The sequence below is a fragment of the Ochotona curzoniae genome, unplaced genomic scaffold (assembly GCF_017591425.1).
Source record: "Ochotona curzoniae isolate NIBS_2020 unplaced genomic scaffold, NIBS_Ocur_1.0 scaffold_1852, whole genome shotgun sequence".
NCBI classification, from domain to species: Eukaryota; Metazoa; Chordata; class Mammalia; order Lagomorpha; family Ochotonidae; genus Ochotona; species Ochotona curzoniae.
The window spans coordinates 35,230,102-35,244,627 of NW_024467087.1; the positions used below are offsets into that span (position 1 = coordinate 35,230,102).

General features: G+C 45.0%; 1 protein-coding gene across 1 annotated transcript; it reads left to right on the forward strand.

Annotated features, from left to right (window-relative positions):
* The first annotated feature begins 9,045 nt into the window (after nucleotides 1-9,045).
* On the forward strand, nucleotides 9,046-10,002 carry LOC121169071 (casein kinase I-like). Its single transcript, XM_040999539.1, has one exon. The coding sequence runs from the start codon at nucleotides 9,046-9,048 to the stop codon at nucleotides 10,000-10,002; it is 957 nt and encodes a 318-aa protein (XP_040855473.1).
* Nucleotides 10,003-14,526: the final 4,524 nt, after the last annotated feature.

Genomic DNA, 14,526 nt, shown 5'->3' on the forward strand with positions numbered 1-14,526 from the left:
TCTGGACATGTTGCCCACTGCACAGGCATCAGCAAATGAGGAGGTCCAGTCCTGATACATGCACTCCAGCACTGGGTCACACATGGTAATTTCCATGTGACCAGGGTTTGAGTCTAGCACTTTAGCTGTGGAGTCTTTCAAGAAATCTTGCTGGGGTGACCTCAGACTTGACTCTTGCGTGCATCAGCCAGTACAGAGTCAGGTTCAGCCCAACATCTGCACCGTCCAATGCACATACTGATGGATGTAGCTGCCAGATTAATTTCCACCCCCAGCCATGCAGCCCCTGGAGACCTTGCACTGCAGACTGAGGCATAGGTGCAATGTTTCTGTAAATATGAGAACCACCTGAGCAGTGCAGGTGCAGCCCCTGGGGCCACACACACCTACCTTCCCAGAGTTGGTACTGGATCTGAGGTGTGGGGATGAACAGCTCTTGTGAGATTTCAAAACATCCACAATATGATTTTTCAACACTTTGCACTCAGGCCTCATCACCATGGTATTTTCTCCCCTTAGTCAACCCATGCACTCCCATCACAGAAACAGGAAGAAACAACATCTCAGGTGCTTGCCTTTGTCCTGGGCTCAGACAGCCCCTCTTGCTGTGTCTCCAGGTTCCTCACATGGCCTTGGAATGCTCTGTCAGACTGTGAGTTCAGTCCCACTTCACAGATGACCTGACTCAGGCTCACAGCACCTTGGTCTCCCATGCAGGCAGGTGGATGCAGGAGTGAATGAGGTTCATCCTCCACCCTCCCCAGAGGCCCCTGAGCAGCCTCCCTTTGAGAAGATGCTTACATGTCTGAGACGTACTAGAGAAATTGGACACACCTGTTCAATTCTTTTCATGGTGCTATCTTTCTTTGTTATCTCCCCGCTGCCCTGTACTTGCTGTCCTGTGCTTGCCTACCTGGACAGGTACTGTGAGCTCCCTAGTGCTTCATTGCGTCGTGTCTCTCGCCCAGAGTGTATGATTTCACAGTATCCTTTCACATCTATTGAGTGTCTGCACCTAGAATAATGCAGGTTTAGGTTCCTAGGTTAGGCTTTAAGGAGGCATTGTATTTTCTGCTCTGCAGAAACTTGTCTTATAGTTCCATGGTAGAGGTACATTGTACCACCTTGTGGCAAAATTCTGAAGTGCAGCTGGAACTTGATAGACCAGAAACAACAGTGTATCTAGAACAAATTAATAGGAAGAAAGAAAAAGTATCAATTAGATAGTAAGCAAAATTTTGACCAAGAAACATGCAAAAGATCTGCGAAAATAGGAGCTGTTTATATAACCATAGATTATATACCATTATCTTAATTAACCCCAAAAGAGAAGACCCCAAATGGATACAATCAGAGAGAAAAAGAAGAAGTTATAGGAGTTATCACAGAAATGAAATAAATCATACAGAAACTCTACAAACAGCTATATGCCAACAAATTGCAATGTTTGGTAGAAGTGGATAGATTCCTGGACACGTACGGCCAACCAAACTGAACTCACAAAGACGTAGAATACCTACATAGAGCAATCACTGAGATGAACATTGAATAAGTAAGAATTTTTCAGTCATGAAGGCCAGGAGTAGAAGGCTCCACTCCTGAGTTCTACTACATTGTTTAAAAGATCTATTTCTTTTTTATTGCATTTCATTTTATGACATCGTTTCATAGCCTCTGGGGTTCCCCCAACCCCTTCCCTTACACCCCCCCCCCCCATGGTGGATTCCTCTACCTTATTGCAGTATTACAGTTCAAATCCAGTCATGCTTCTTTCATTGCAAGCGTGTACCATGCATAGAATCCAGCATCTTATTGTTCAGATCAATTCAACAGTTTCTTGGGGAGACTATCTCTAGTCTAACAGCAGAGCTGGCAGAATATCGTCCTGACCAATTAAAAGCCAAAACATGACATCAACAGCAATTTACAACATTATGGAGTTAATTGACATGGTATTGAGTGACTGATATGTTAGATAATTTTGCTTATTGCCTAATTGATAATTTTTCTTTCTTCCTATTAATTTGTTTTAGATACACTGTTGTTTCTGGTTTACCAAGTTTCTTTTTTTTTTTAAAGATTTATTTTTATTATTATTTTTTTTATTGGAAAGGTGGATGTACAGAGAGGAGAGACAGAGAGGAAGATCTTCTGTCCGATGATTCACTCCCCAAGTGAGCGCAACGGTCGATGCTATGCCGATCTGAAGCCAGGAGCCTCTTCCGGGTCTCCCACGTGGGTGCAGGGTCCCAAAGCTTTGGGCCGTCCTTGACTGCTTTCCTGGGCCACAGGCAGGGAGCTGGAAGGGAAGCGGGGCTGCCGGGATAGAACCGGTGCCCATATGGGATCCTGGGCGTGCAAGGCAAGGATAACCACTTGCGCCACCGCGCCGGGCCCAAGGTCTACCAAGTTTCAACCAAGTTCTTTTTTTTTTTTTTTAAGATTTATTTTATTATTATTGGAAAGGCGGATATACAGAGAGGAGAGATAGAGAGGAAGATCTTCTGTCCAATGATTCACTCCCCAGGCGGACGCAATGGCTGGAGCTGAGCCAATCCGAAGCCAGGAGCCTCTTCTGGGTCTCCCACAAGGGTACAGGGTCCCAAAGCCTTGGCCCGTCCTTGACTGCTTTCCCGGGCCACAGGCAGGGAGCTGGACAGGAAGCAGGGCTGCCGGGATTAGAACCAGCGCCCATATGGGATCCCAGGCGTGCAAGGCGAGGACCTTAACCACTGCGCTACCGTGCCGGGTTCCCCAACCAAGTTCTTAACCACATCCTGTGACTACTTCATTGACATTTCAATTTTAGTTTCTATACAGCTGGCTTCTGTCCACCTTAAAATGGCTATAGGATACTACTCAGCTGTCTCGTGTCTATTTTCATTGTTGTATTTAGCAGTTTATTGAACGCACCCAATCTCATCTGATCTTGGAAGCTAAGCAGGGTCGGGCCTGGTTAGTACTTGGATGGGAGATCTGTTTCTTTTTATTGGAAAGGCAGATTTACAGAGAGAAAGAGAGGAAGAATGAACTTCCATCCCCTGGTTCACTCCTCAAATGGCTGCAATGGCCAGAAATGAGATAAAGCAAAGCCAGGAGCCAGGAACTTCTTCCAAATTCTCCACATGGCTTCAGGGTCCCAAGACTTTGGGCCATCCTCTGCTGCTTTCCCACGCCAAAAGCAGGGAGCTGCTTGGAAAGAGGAGCAGCCATGGCACGAACAGTCACCCATGTGGAATGTTGGCACTTGTAGGTAGCCAACTAAGACATCATGCTGGCCTCTACTAACCTTCTAAATAAGAACTAATCCTAAGTCTTCTAACCTTTCAAAGAGTAGAAAGGGATGTAATTCTCCCAGCCTACAAGTTTACCTTGTGGGTTCCTGGGGAGCAGATGCGACCTGAAGAAATGGTGGGACAGTGCTCTCTTAGGCAACTGACAAAGTTTTTTTCAGCAAAGCAACACTTCAGACATAGTTCAATCCAGACATCAGTTACAATGATCAGGTTTGATATACAACTCATGTCACATGTGTGTAACCAGGGAGTTCCAGGAGAGCTAATAAGGCACCAGGATCAAAGCACCATTGGCATGACATATTGGTAAGGAACATTACTTTGATCTAGGAAAATTGGCTAATGAAACACAGATGTTTATCATATACCAGGGAAGCACAAAAGCACATCCAAGGACCCACTGGGGGCAAGAGTGCACTTAGTGAGAGGCCCTCTGCCTCCTCTTCCCCAGAGCTCCTTCTCAACAGGATCCCATGGGCCTCTGCTGCCCCAGCTACCCCACTGAATGTATTCTGACATATACAGGCAGTATACCCTAAATACAACATCAGAAAAAGAGATACCACAAAGAAGAAATATAAATGAAGATCCCAGAGGAACAAACACAGATGCAAAAATCTTACTAAGAAGACCAGATAGTTGAATCCAAGAACACATCAAAAAGATCATTCATTTGGATTGAGATTTCTCCTTGGGAAACAAAGGAGCATTGTAATTGTCCCAAGAGAAGTAAAAGTTGTATTAAATCTATAACATTAAACTATTCTTGCAAGAAATGCACTAAGGAATATTTAAGTGAAAGTAAAAGGATGATCCGATTGTCACTATCATGAAAACGTAAGGCAGTATAAAACTTTCTGGAGATACATTCACAGTCATACTTGTTAGACCTGGTTACTGAAATGGTGGCATGTAAATTCTTCAGATCTTCAGTGCAATGGTTAAAGGAGAGCATTCAGAGGGAGTTTGGATAATGGGCAACAAGTCAGTATGGAAGCAAATGGAGATAATGGTTATGTTGTACAGTACCTTGAGTAGGGCACTGTTCGCATAGTCCACTATATACTGTATGAAGTGATGGAAGAAGTTCCATCCCTGAAGACAAAGCCATGTCAAGAAAGGGGAAATGTTGAGTACTGTGTTTGAGTAGTACACGTTGTACTAATTACCATCTTGAGAGTGGATTAGTATCAATAGCTGTTGTCTATACTGAGAAAAATGTGGCTCTTCCACATTCTTCTTTATGAATTCTTGTTTTAGTGGAGCATTAAGCTTGTGATTATAAATTTCAAGCACATGATCGCCCAAATGAAAAGACAGATCAAAACTGAAGGGGTGGATCAGAGCTCTGGAGTGATGGAGGGTGAGAAGTATCATTATCTTTTGTGCCTGGCACAGTGGCCTAGCGACTAAAGTCCTCGCCTTGAATGTGCTGGGATTCCATATGGGCGCCAGTTCTAATCCTGACAGCCCCATTTCCCATCCAGCTCCTTGCTTGTGGCCTGGGAAAACAGTCGAGGATGGCCCAAAGCCTTGGATCCCTGCATCCTTTTGGGAGACTCAGAAGAGCTCCTGACTCCTGGCTTCGGATAGGTGCAGGACTGGCTGATGCGGTCACTTGGGGAGTGAATCATCGGACAGAAGATATTTCTCTCTGTCTCTCCTCCTCTCTGTATATGTCTGACTTTGCAATAAAATTAAATCTTTAAAAAAAGAAGTATCATCATCTTTGTGGAATGACATGTGTGAAATGTCAGTTCTTTTTATGCAAATAGATACATTTTAAAAACAATGTCACAAATCACACTAAATAAACCAATCCTAAACTTTTCTGAATATTTAATACTTCAGTATTTTGGGGTTTTTTTTATTTTTTCCTATGGGATAGTCATTTTCAACAAACTGATGTGTGGAATTGTACAACTTGAGTAAGAAGATATGTTTGGAATGCAGAATCATGAAATTACCATATAAAATCTTTGGCTTGGAGCTTTGTGGATAGGATTGTCAACCAAATCCCTGTAAGAAGTCTACCTTTCTTTGTCATGTTGGCTGTCATGTCCCATGTGCATCTGAGGATGCTGTCTGCTGCACAGGCATTAGAAACTGAGCAGGTCCAGTCTCAAGCATGCACTCCATGTTTGGACCACATGTCTTACGGTTTTCCCTGTGGCTTGTATTTGAGTTCTTTAGTCTACTTGGGGAATCTCCCAAGAAACATCAGCTGGGGTGACATCAGACTTGACTCTTGTGTGTACTAGTTAGTACAGATTCAGGTTTGATCTGTCACCACACCAGCCAATGCACATGGTGTTAGATGTAGCTGTCTGGTCAGTATACTGCCCAAGGGGTGCTGCAGTCAAGCCAGACCCAGCCCACTCATATACACAAGTCCATGCTGTGAGAGTGCAGGACTGAATTTTGAGCTCAAGTTGTAGCCCCTGTCATGGCAGCTGGTTGGGAAATGGATGTAATATATTCTCTGCATAACTGTATAACTGTTACTCTCTGCCTTTCCAAGAAGTACAACTTAGTTTAAAAAAATATACCAGCTTGTCTAAAGTGTAAGCAATACAGATACTTGGACATGTAATTCTGCAAAGGCCCCATTCAGCTCTTACCTGAGGTTTCAAACTTTTAGAAGCCAATCACTGAGTAAGGCTCTATAAAGCTAGCCAGAATGTGATATTTTGCACCACTGTTCTTTTATGGAAGTGAATGTGACTTGATAAAATCCCTTCAGAAAATGGATTATCCAGATTCAGATCCAGATAAAAGTACTGGGCAACAAGGTTGTGAGACTCCTTGCACAGTGGTGCATTCGGGGAGGAGAACAAGTACGACAATGTAAGGGAGGAATGATGGAATCCTGAAAGGGCTATTTAAAGTCCACCCCACCCAGCTGTAGCCAACTGCCCAAGATGCCTTGCATCTAGACAACTGACACTGCTGCATGAAAATAACCCATACCTGGCGGATATTCTGGGCCTGGTTAATTACAAATCTGTGTTATCTGTGTTAACTACACCAGTGTGCCAGTATAGTTGTTTGTTCTATTATTGTCCATCATTTGTAAAGATATGCGGGAAAGACTTGGGATACTGGTAGTGGGCAGCCTATAGATTGCCCAGGGATGGATATCTGGGGATGTTTTGGGGGTGGGGTCACTGAAAGACTCTTGTTTGACAGGGAGGAGTGGCTTCTGGGGACTTCCACAGATCCGACCAGTGCACTTGCAGTAAGATGAGGAAAGTGGGGCTGGGTGGATTAGAGGAAGGGAAACCAGAGGGCATGTCTGGGTCAGGACAAGACACTACCCATACATGGGAGACTTGGGCTGGAGTAAGTAGCATTTGCCGCTTCCTGGTAGCTCAGAAGAAACTTGGATCTTGGAGCATGTTCATCTGGGCTAAGCTGTAGCACCCATTGGTAAGAGCTGAAATGGGTGCAGGGCAGTCAGGCTGGGTTGAAGTAATCACCAGTGAGTATCAGCACTGGAGGTGGGCTATGTCACAGATTCGGAGTTGCAAGTATGCTTCATATGGGAACGTGGGGAACTCTCCTGCTTGGTTGAAGCTCACACCAGTGAGTGTGAGAGGTAGGGTGGCAGACAGGACAGGCAAAGCTAGGCTGTGGCACCTGTTGGCATATGTGTTCGCCGGGTCTGTGGGGAGAGTACTTCTAAGCCAGTTCCCAGCATACTTTGCATGATAGGGAGTCAGGTTAGGTACAGGCCAGTCCAGAAAACACCTGAAGATTCACATGAGAGCTGGAGCTGGGCTGGGGTTGATGGTGAGGGTGCACTGAACTGAACCACAGTTCAACACCTTTGGGTGAATGCAGAGCCTGGGAACAGATCATGCCAAGCTAGCTTGCAGTACCATCAGCACATGTAAAACCTGAGACTGTAAGTGGGTCTGGTGGAGTTACTTTCGTAACTCCATTGCTGCTCACTGCTTCCACTTGTGAGCATGCAAGCTGGGATTGGAGGCAGCCTGAGCTGCCTCATCTGCTGGCACATGTAATAATGCAGATCTGTATGTGCCAGCCAGGTAGCCCACGACACGACATACACTGGTAAATGCTGGACTGGGTACTAATCATGACATGCTGGACTAAAGTACACCCTCACTAGCACAAGGAAACGGGCCTGGCAGGGGAATTGTGCATACTCTGCTACTAGCTTGTATCTCCTGCTGTTAAGCGCAAGAATCAGGGATGGTCGCAGACCAGGTTGGAAAAGGAGGCATCACCCATCAGCATATATATGAACCAGGTCTGGAGGCAGGGATCAGGCTGAGCGAAGTCACAGTAAATGTTGGTGTGCATGAGAGCTGGTTAGGATGCAGAATGGACTGGCTTTGGTTGCAGCACATGCTGATACACACAAAACTCAAGGCAGAGGCAGGCCTGGTGTGGGTCATTTTAGGTTGCTGTAAATAGGCCATAGCACCCACTGCAATGCATCAAGACCCACCCTGTGGTGGGCTGTGCTGTGCTAGACCACAGCACTGATTAGTTCATATGAGAGATGCCACTGGGGGCAGGACTGAACAGGCATCTGCATCACCTGGTGTATGCGTTGGCTGTTTCAGGTGACAGACCAATCCCGGCACTTCACTATGTAGAACACATAAGAGTAAAGTCTGAGTCACCTCAGGAGAGCATTCCTAGTGATTCCCCATCTAGACCAGAGGACTCAAACCCCAGCTGCAGGAAAAATCACAAGCTATGTGGTCTGACCTTGGGGTGCATGTGCCAGGACTGGCCCTCCTAAGTTGCTGATGCCTTTGCAATGGACAGCATGTCCAACTGCACTGGGGGACATGATAGGGAGCTCACCTAGGCCAGCAAAGGATGTGGAGTGCCTCATTAGAGGATGCAAAGCAGAACAATTTGGAAAACTCTGCTGCCCAAGTTTGCAGCAAGTGTCTGGGTCTGTGGATGCACTAAGGTGGACTTGGTCAGCCAATAGATCTTGGACAGATTTTCTCAACCCTGCTGCAATGAACCCAACAATGTGTCAGGAATGTAAAAACCACAGCACTAACACCCTTGGATCATTCTTTACCACTTTGGTGTCCTTAAGGTATCATCAACTACCCATCCCCACATTTGAGTGTTATGGAGAGAAGACTGTTCCACGCTATGGGTGGAGAGCAGTGGAGAGCAGTCCTTCCTACTGTGCACCTGTGGGGCACTCCCTGCTCTGTCCACACAACACAAACATACATTTCAAATCTTGCACCTAAGACCACGGCCTGGACATTGATAGGCTGCACTAACTTCAACCAAGTGCAAGCACAGACAAACCTTGTTTTGTCACTATGGCTTTGTGACATCAGAGGGGGCCAGGCTGTAGGTAACACATCAACAGTAGCGGCCTTGGCAGAGTACCAAGGGTCTATCTGGCCATGCCAGCCAGTGCCATGACATCGCTGTCCCCAGCTTGACTCACCCTGTAACCAGCTGGGCTCCACACTGCAACATCCAACAGCACAACTTGCCTACATCCAGCAAGTGGCCCAACACCAGAACCTGGAACATCCATGCATAGACCGAGGCCACGCATGGACACGGAAGTGTGGTTAGTGATCACATGCTGTCCACTGAGCCCAATTCTATCAACACCAACAGAGTCCTTCATCCACCTATTAGCCCTCTACCTTCTCACCAGCTGTGCCCAGTACCCACGCCCAGAGCCCTGATCCAAAATACCCAGGTGTGTGTTGTTCGCAGATGTTTGTTCATGGATACTGGCATGGGCACAAGCACTGGCACCAAGACTGAGCGCCTAGTGGGAGGTCAATACAAAATGCTCAGGAAGATCGGGTCAGGCTACTTTGGCAATGTTTATCTGGCCATTAATATCATCAGTGGAGAAGAAGTGGCCATGAAGGTAGAGCCTCAATATGGCAGAAGCCCAAGGCTGAGGGTCGAGAATGCTGTATATAAACTGCTTCAAGGAGGCATTGGCATCCCGCGCCTGCAATGGTTTGGGCAAGATGGTGGTCAGAATATTATCGTCCTTGACCTTCTGGGACCTAGCCTGGAAGACCTCTTCGAGTTTTGTGCCAGAAACTTCTCAATGAAAACCATTCTTATGCTGGCTGATCAAATGATTGGTATCCTGGAGTATGTACACTCCCAGAACGTGTTACACAGAGATATTAAGCCTGAGAATTTTTTGATGGGAATGGGAAGGGAGTGTAACAAAGTTTTTCTGGTTGACTTTGGTCTTGCTAAGAAATACCGGGATAATAAGACCAGACAACACATACCATACCGAGAGGATAAAGGCCTCGTTGGCACCATTCGATATGCCAGCATCAACACACATCGTGGCATCGAGTACAGTCGACGAGATGATATGGAATCATTAGGATATGTCCTCATATATTTCAACAGAGGCAGCTTGCCCTGGGAGGGACTAAAGGCTGATAATAAGAAACCAATACATGAAAAAATTGGTGAGAAGAAGATGTCCATTCCAGTTGATGATCTTTGTAGAGGGTTTCCTTCAGAATTTGCTACTTACCTGAACATCTGTCGCCAGTTGGGCTTTGAGGAAACACCTAATTATATGTATTTCAGGCAAATTTTCCAGCTTGCATTTAGAAACCTGAATTTTCAGTACGATAATGTATTTGATTGGGCTGTGCTGCCACCCAGAACTCCTCATCTGGCGTCTTCTTCCAAGGTGTAGATACATCACGCCTATGCCATTGCAGGAGAGCAAGATAAAAAGGACGAGAATGACAAGATTTCTGAACACAAAGGGGCTACCTAGAAGCATAGCATGGCATCTAGCAATCACTTTCATATTCAACCCACCACTTTTGGATCATCAATGCAGCAGTCAGCCAATCCACATGGACAATTTTTCAAAAAGAGTAATACCTTAGTTCACCGTAACCTGGCCCTGGGGAGCAGTGTTAAGGCCATGTTGCAAGGTTTAAGCTGCTATTCTATCATTACTAAATGGAGATGATGAGGCATGAGATCTGCTTTTCCAATTGTTTTCTTTCCTAAGTGGGAACATTAAGTAAATACACATTGATGTGACTTGTGTGAGCATATTGTGCATGTTAACTGGTTTAAATCTTTTGTCTTGAGCAGTGAGGCCTTGATAGCTCATTGCAGAGTGGCACGGCCCTCTTCTGGCACAGTTTTGATGTTTGTAGATGCTCATGATTGTGCATTCCTAGGGTGATTTTCATCCCTGGGGTGTGGGAGGTGTTTGCATCAGGCCCTGTGAAGCTAGTAGGTTTCTCCTTTGCAAGCCAGCTGCCATGATAGCAATTGAAGATTCCAGTGTTTGGGAGAATGACAGATTTTGTTTGCTTACCTGAACTAGAAATAACAGCTTCCCTAGTGAAGAGTTAACTTGAACTTACTGTCCAGTGGTGGTCCTTGAGACTATGCATTAACTCTGTTAATGTTCCAGGTATAGAAATGAAATCATGTTTGCCACAAATATGGCTAATAATTTCATCAACATCCTTATTTAACAGACTGAACATATATGTTGCTAGATAAATGTAGTTACTGCAGTATATTTATTGGATTGGGATTTTACTTTAATTTTAAATTTAGCCTTTTTAAAATTCACAACATTCACTTCAAACTTAAACCTAGTTTGTAAAGAAGAAATGGGATATGAGCAGCAAAACAACACACTGCTTTGCTAGCTCAGTATGAAATATAATTGTCACCAAATTTGTTTCTTATTAAAAGTTATGTATTTGAATGGCATATTTATGGAGAGGGAGAAAGATCTCCCATCAAAAGGCTGAAATGGCCAGTGCTGGTTTGGTTTGAAGTTGTGAGCAAGAAATTTCTTTGTGGTTTCCCAGTGAGTACCTAAAACCAAACACATAGACCATTCTCTGCTGTTTTCCCAAGTGCACCAGCAGGCAGCTTAATCAGAAGTGGAGCATCTGAGACTCTGTCTTCTGTATGTAATGCCAGCACTGCATGTAGCAACGTTACCTGCTAAGCAACAGTACTGGCCCTAGTCCCCAATGTTTTGATAGAGTATTTCAAATAAATACAGACTGGGGATTTAAGGGCAGATTTGGCTTCATAAATGGCTTAATTCATTCATGGATTCATGACAGTTTGTCAAGTGAGTGAATTCGTTATAAATTCAGCCCTCAGCAGCGGGGTTTAGTGTGCTAGTCAAGATGCCTGTATGCCACATGGAAGTGCTTGAGTTTGATTCCTGGTGTAAGTTCCAGGCTCCTGCTTCCTGCTCATGTGGACTCTCAGAGGCAGCAGCAGTGACAGGAGTCACTGGAATCATGTCATCCATGTACAAGGCCAGGACTGCATTGCTGACTCACAGCTCCAGCCACAGGCACAGCAGGCATTTGGGCATGAATTCATAAGTGGGAACTCCGCTATGTATCTGTGCCTCATTATAATAGCAACAGTAATAATAATGGTAATAGTGGTAGTCATGTAATAAAATGATAATGAAGATGGTCAAAGCAGTATACTGTGGCTAGGTTGCACTGTCTCCACTTGAGATCCCCTGCACTGCCTTGGGACTGTCCAGTTACCCAGCAGCAAGAAGCACCTCAGCACAGACAGCCACTTGATGGTGAACTTTCCAACCTTCAGGACTGGGAATGGAGAACATCCTCACTTTGGCATGTCACTCAGTGTGTAGTAACCAGTCATGACAACAGACTGCTGGGCACTTTACCGAAAACTAGTAACATGTCCTGTTGCAAGCAGAAGAAATTGTGACAGCAATAACTTAAATGAGAAGACAGTTTTTACTCTCAACCTACTTAGAAGTCTGCCGGTCAGTCACTGATATGATTTTGGCAACTCAGGCTCTCTCTCTTTTCTTGTTTGTTTTGTTTTTTGCTGTACTACGTCTATTGAAAGATTCACTTCTGGTTTTTGCAGTGCAGGCTGGTGGCTGGACTAGCAAAACTGCAAAAGAGCTGCACGTTATTTGTGCCAGGCACTGAGGCCCGTTGATCGCATTTTTGTTTTGTTTTTGAGTTCTCACAAGGGATGAGGTTAGATTTAGACTGACCAGGTTATGAGACAAAGAACAAGACAGTGTGCCCCTTAGGACATGCATGAATGGGAATCCAGCAGTCCAGCCCAAAGCATTCCAATGCAAACTTGCATTCCTTCTGCCAGACCTAGAGTCTCCTAAATGGAATCTCTAGATGATACTGGCCACCATGTTATCTATGGGAGAAATAAATGACCTCATGATTTCAGTGACTGGAATTCTGTAGGGCCAGTTTCACCACTGCCGCAATTCAGTGAGTTAAGCTAAGGAAGGTAACTAGCAGAATGGGGCCTTATTCTAGATAGCATCTACATCAGGTAACCCCTTGAGGTCTCAGTTTCAAGTAGAGACAGCACATTAGATGGGGCAATCAAGGAAAGGTCCTCTGAGAAAGTGACTGTTGGGAGGGAAATTTGCACTCTGCTTTCTGAAGGTTTGATAAACATGTTGAATTCTGAACTTATGCAGAGAAGTCCCACAGATGGGAGACTCCAGGAAGAATCAGCTGGTTGAAGCTTACCTAGTGTCCTGACCTCGGAAGAAAAACGGAGCTTTGTGTTTATGAGTTAGCAATAGCCACACTTCTTATGAGAGTGCAAAGAGAAGAATTTAATGTTGGTTGATGTGGTCCTGTAATGAAGATAATGTCTCTCAGATGTTACCCGGGAGCAGTCTTTACAGTTTGTCTTGGCTTCCAATCTCTTCTGTGATCTTCTGGCCAGTGTTCCCTGGTTGATGAAATCCCTGGCAGATTATTTATGACAATCACATTTATTCTGTAAAGTTTGTCATTAGGTGAGATATGTTCAGTCAAGCTGCTTTTAGGCAAGTATCTTCATTTGAAGCAATCTGTAAGGCATATTGGCTTACTTTGGAGGGATATATTCTGAAAGCCCTAATTTGTGAAATGAAAATGCAAGAAGAGAATACGACAGATAGGCAGCATGGGTGCAGTGCCCTAGCCTGTGGAAGCCCCCAGAAACCACCCCATATATGCCAAGCAAGCCCTCAGTGGCCACCACACTGATCTGTCCCAAGTCCCCTGACCCCTAGAAATGCACGGTCCCCTCCATACATGTAGTGGCCATGACAGCTGTGTGATGGCCCAGGCTAGTGTGCACCCACAGTTGTATGGTGGGCACTCTGCTTCTCCCCAGAAATTTAAGGAAAAAAATAGCATCTATGCTGGCACGCTGATACAGCCAAAACAGAGTTGCCATTGATGAGGCACAGAATGCCCGCCAGCTGTTGACTGCTTTTCTCCCAGCAGTGTAACACTTGCCTAGGTGCAAGGCAACCTAGGCTGCTGTCAAAACCACAGGTTAAATGGGTATTTATCAAGTGGGCTTTTTCCAAATGAGAGCTCCGACCAAATGATGTTCACCTCAGACAATGCTTTATTTAAAATCAACGATTTATTTATTTATTTTTATTCCACAGTCAGATATACAGAAAGGAGGAGAGACAGAGGAAGATCTTCTGTATAATGATTCACTCTCCAGGTGGATGCAGCAGTCGGAGTTGAGCTGATCCAAAACCAGGAACTTGGAGCCTCTGCTGGGTCTCCCATGCAGGTGCAGGATCCCCAGGCCTTGGCCATCCTCGACTGCTCCCCCAGGCCACAAGCAGGCAGCTGGATGAGAATCAGGACCACTGGGATTAGAACCAGTGCCCATATGGGCTCCTGGCCTGTGCAAGGCAAAGACATAGCCGCTAGGCTATCATCCCGGGCCCCACCTTAACAATTCTTTAGATTTAAAATTTAAAGATGACTATTTTGAGTTTGAGACTTCTGTTTGGAAATTTCAAAGATGTGACTCAATCAGGAACCACCATAACTCACCTTACACTATCTAAAATACATTTATGAATTACAAAACAATGCCATACTTATGTTATGCTGATAAAAGTCTCAAGTTTCATTGTGTACATGGATCAATCACTGCTGGTGGGATGTAATTTCAGAGTAGAACCCTTCCCCTATGGTTGTATACTAAACATGATTGGTCCTTCATGTTAGTTTGCACAATGGTGGAGGATTGTGTGGGTATAATGGTCTCTTCCTGGTCTCTGTGATCTGATATTGCCAGGTTAGCATTGAAAATGTGAAAGCGCCTGCACTACTCTGCAGCACTTCCATCCTTGCTTACCATACCCTGCTCCTTTGAGGTGCTTGGCGTAACCTGACAGTAA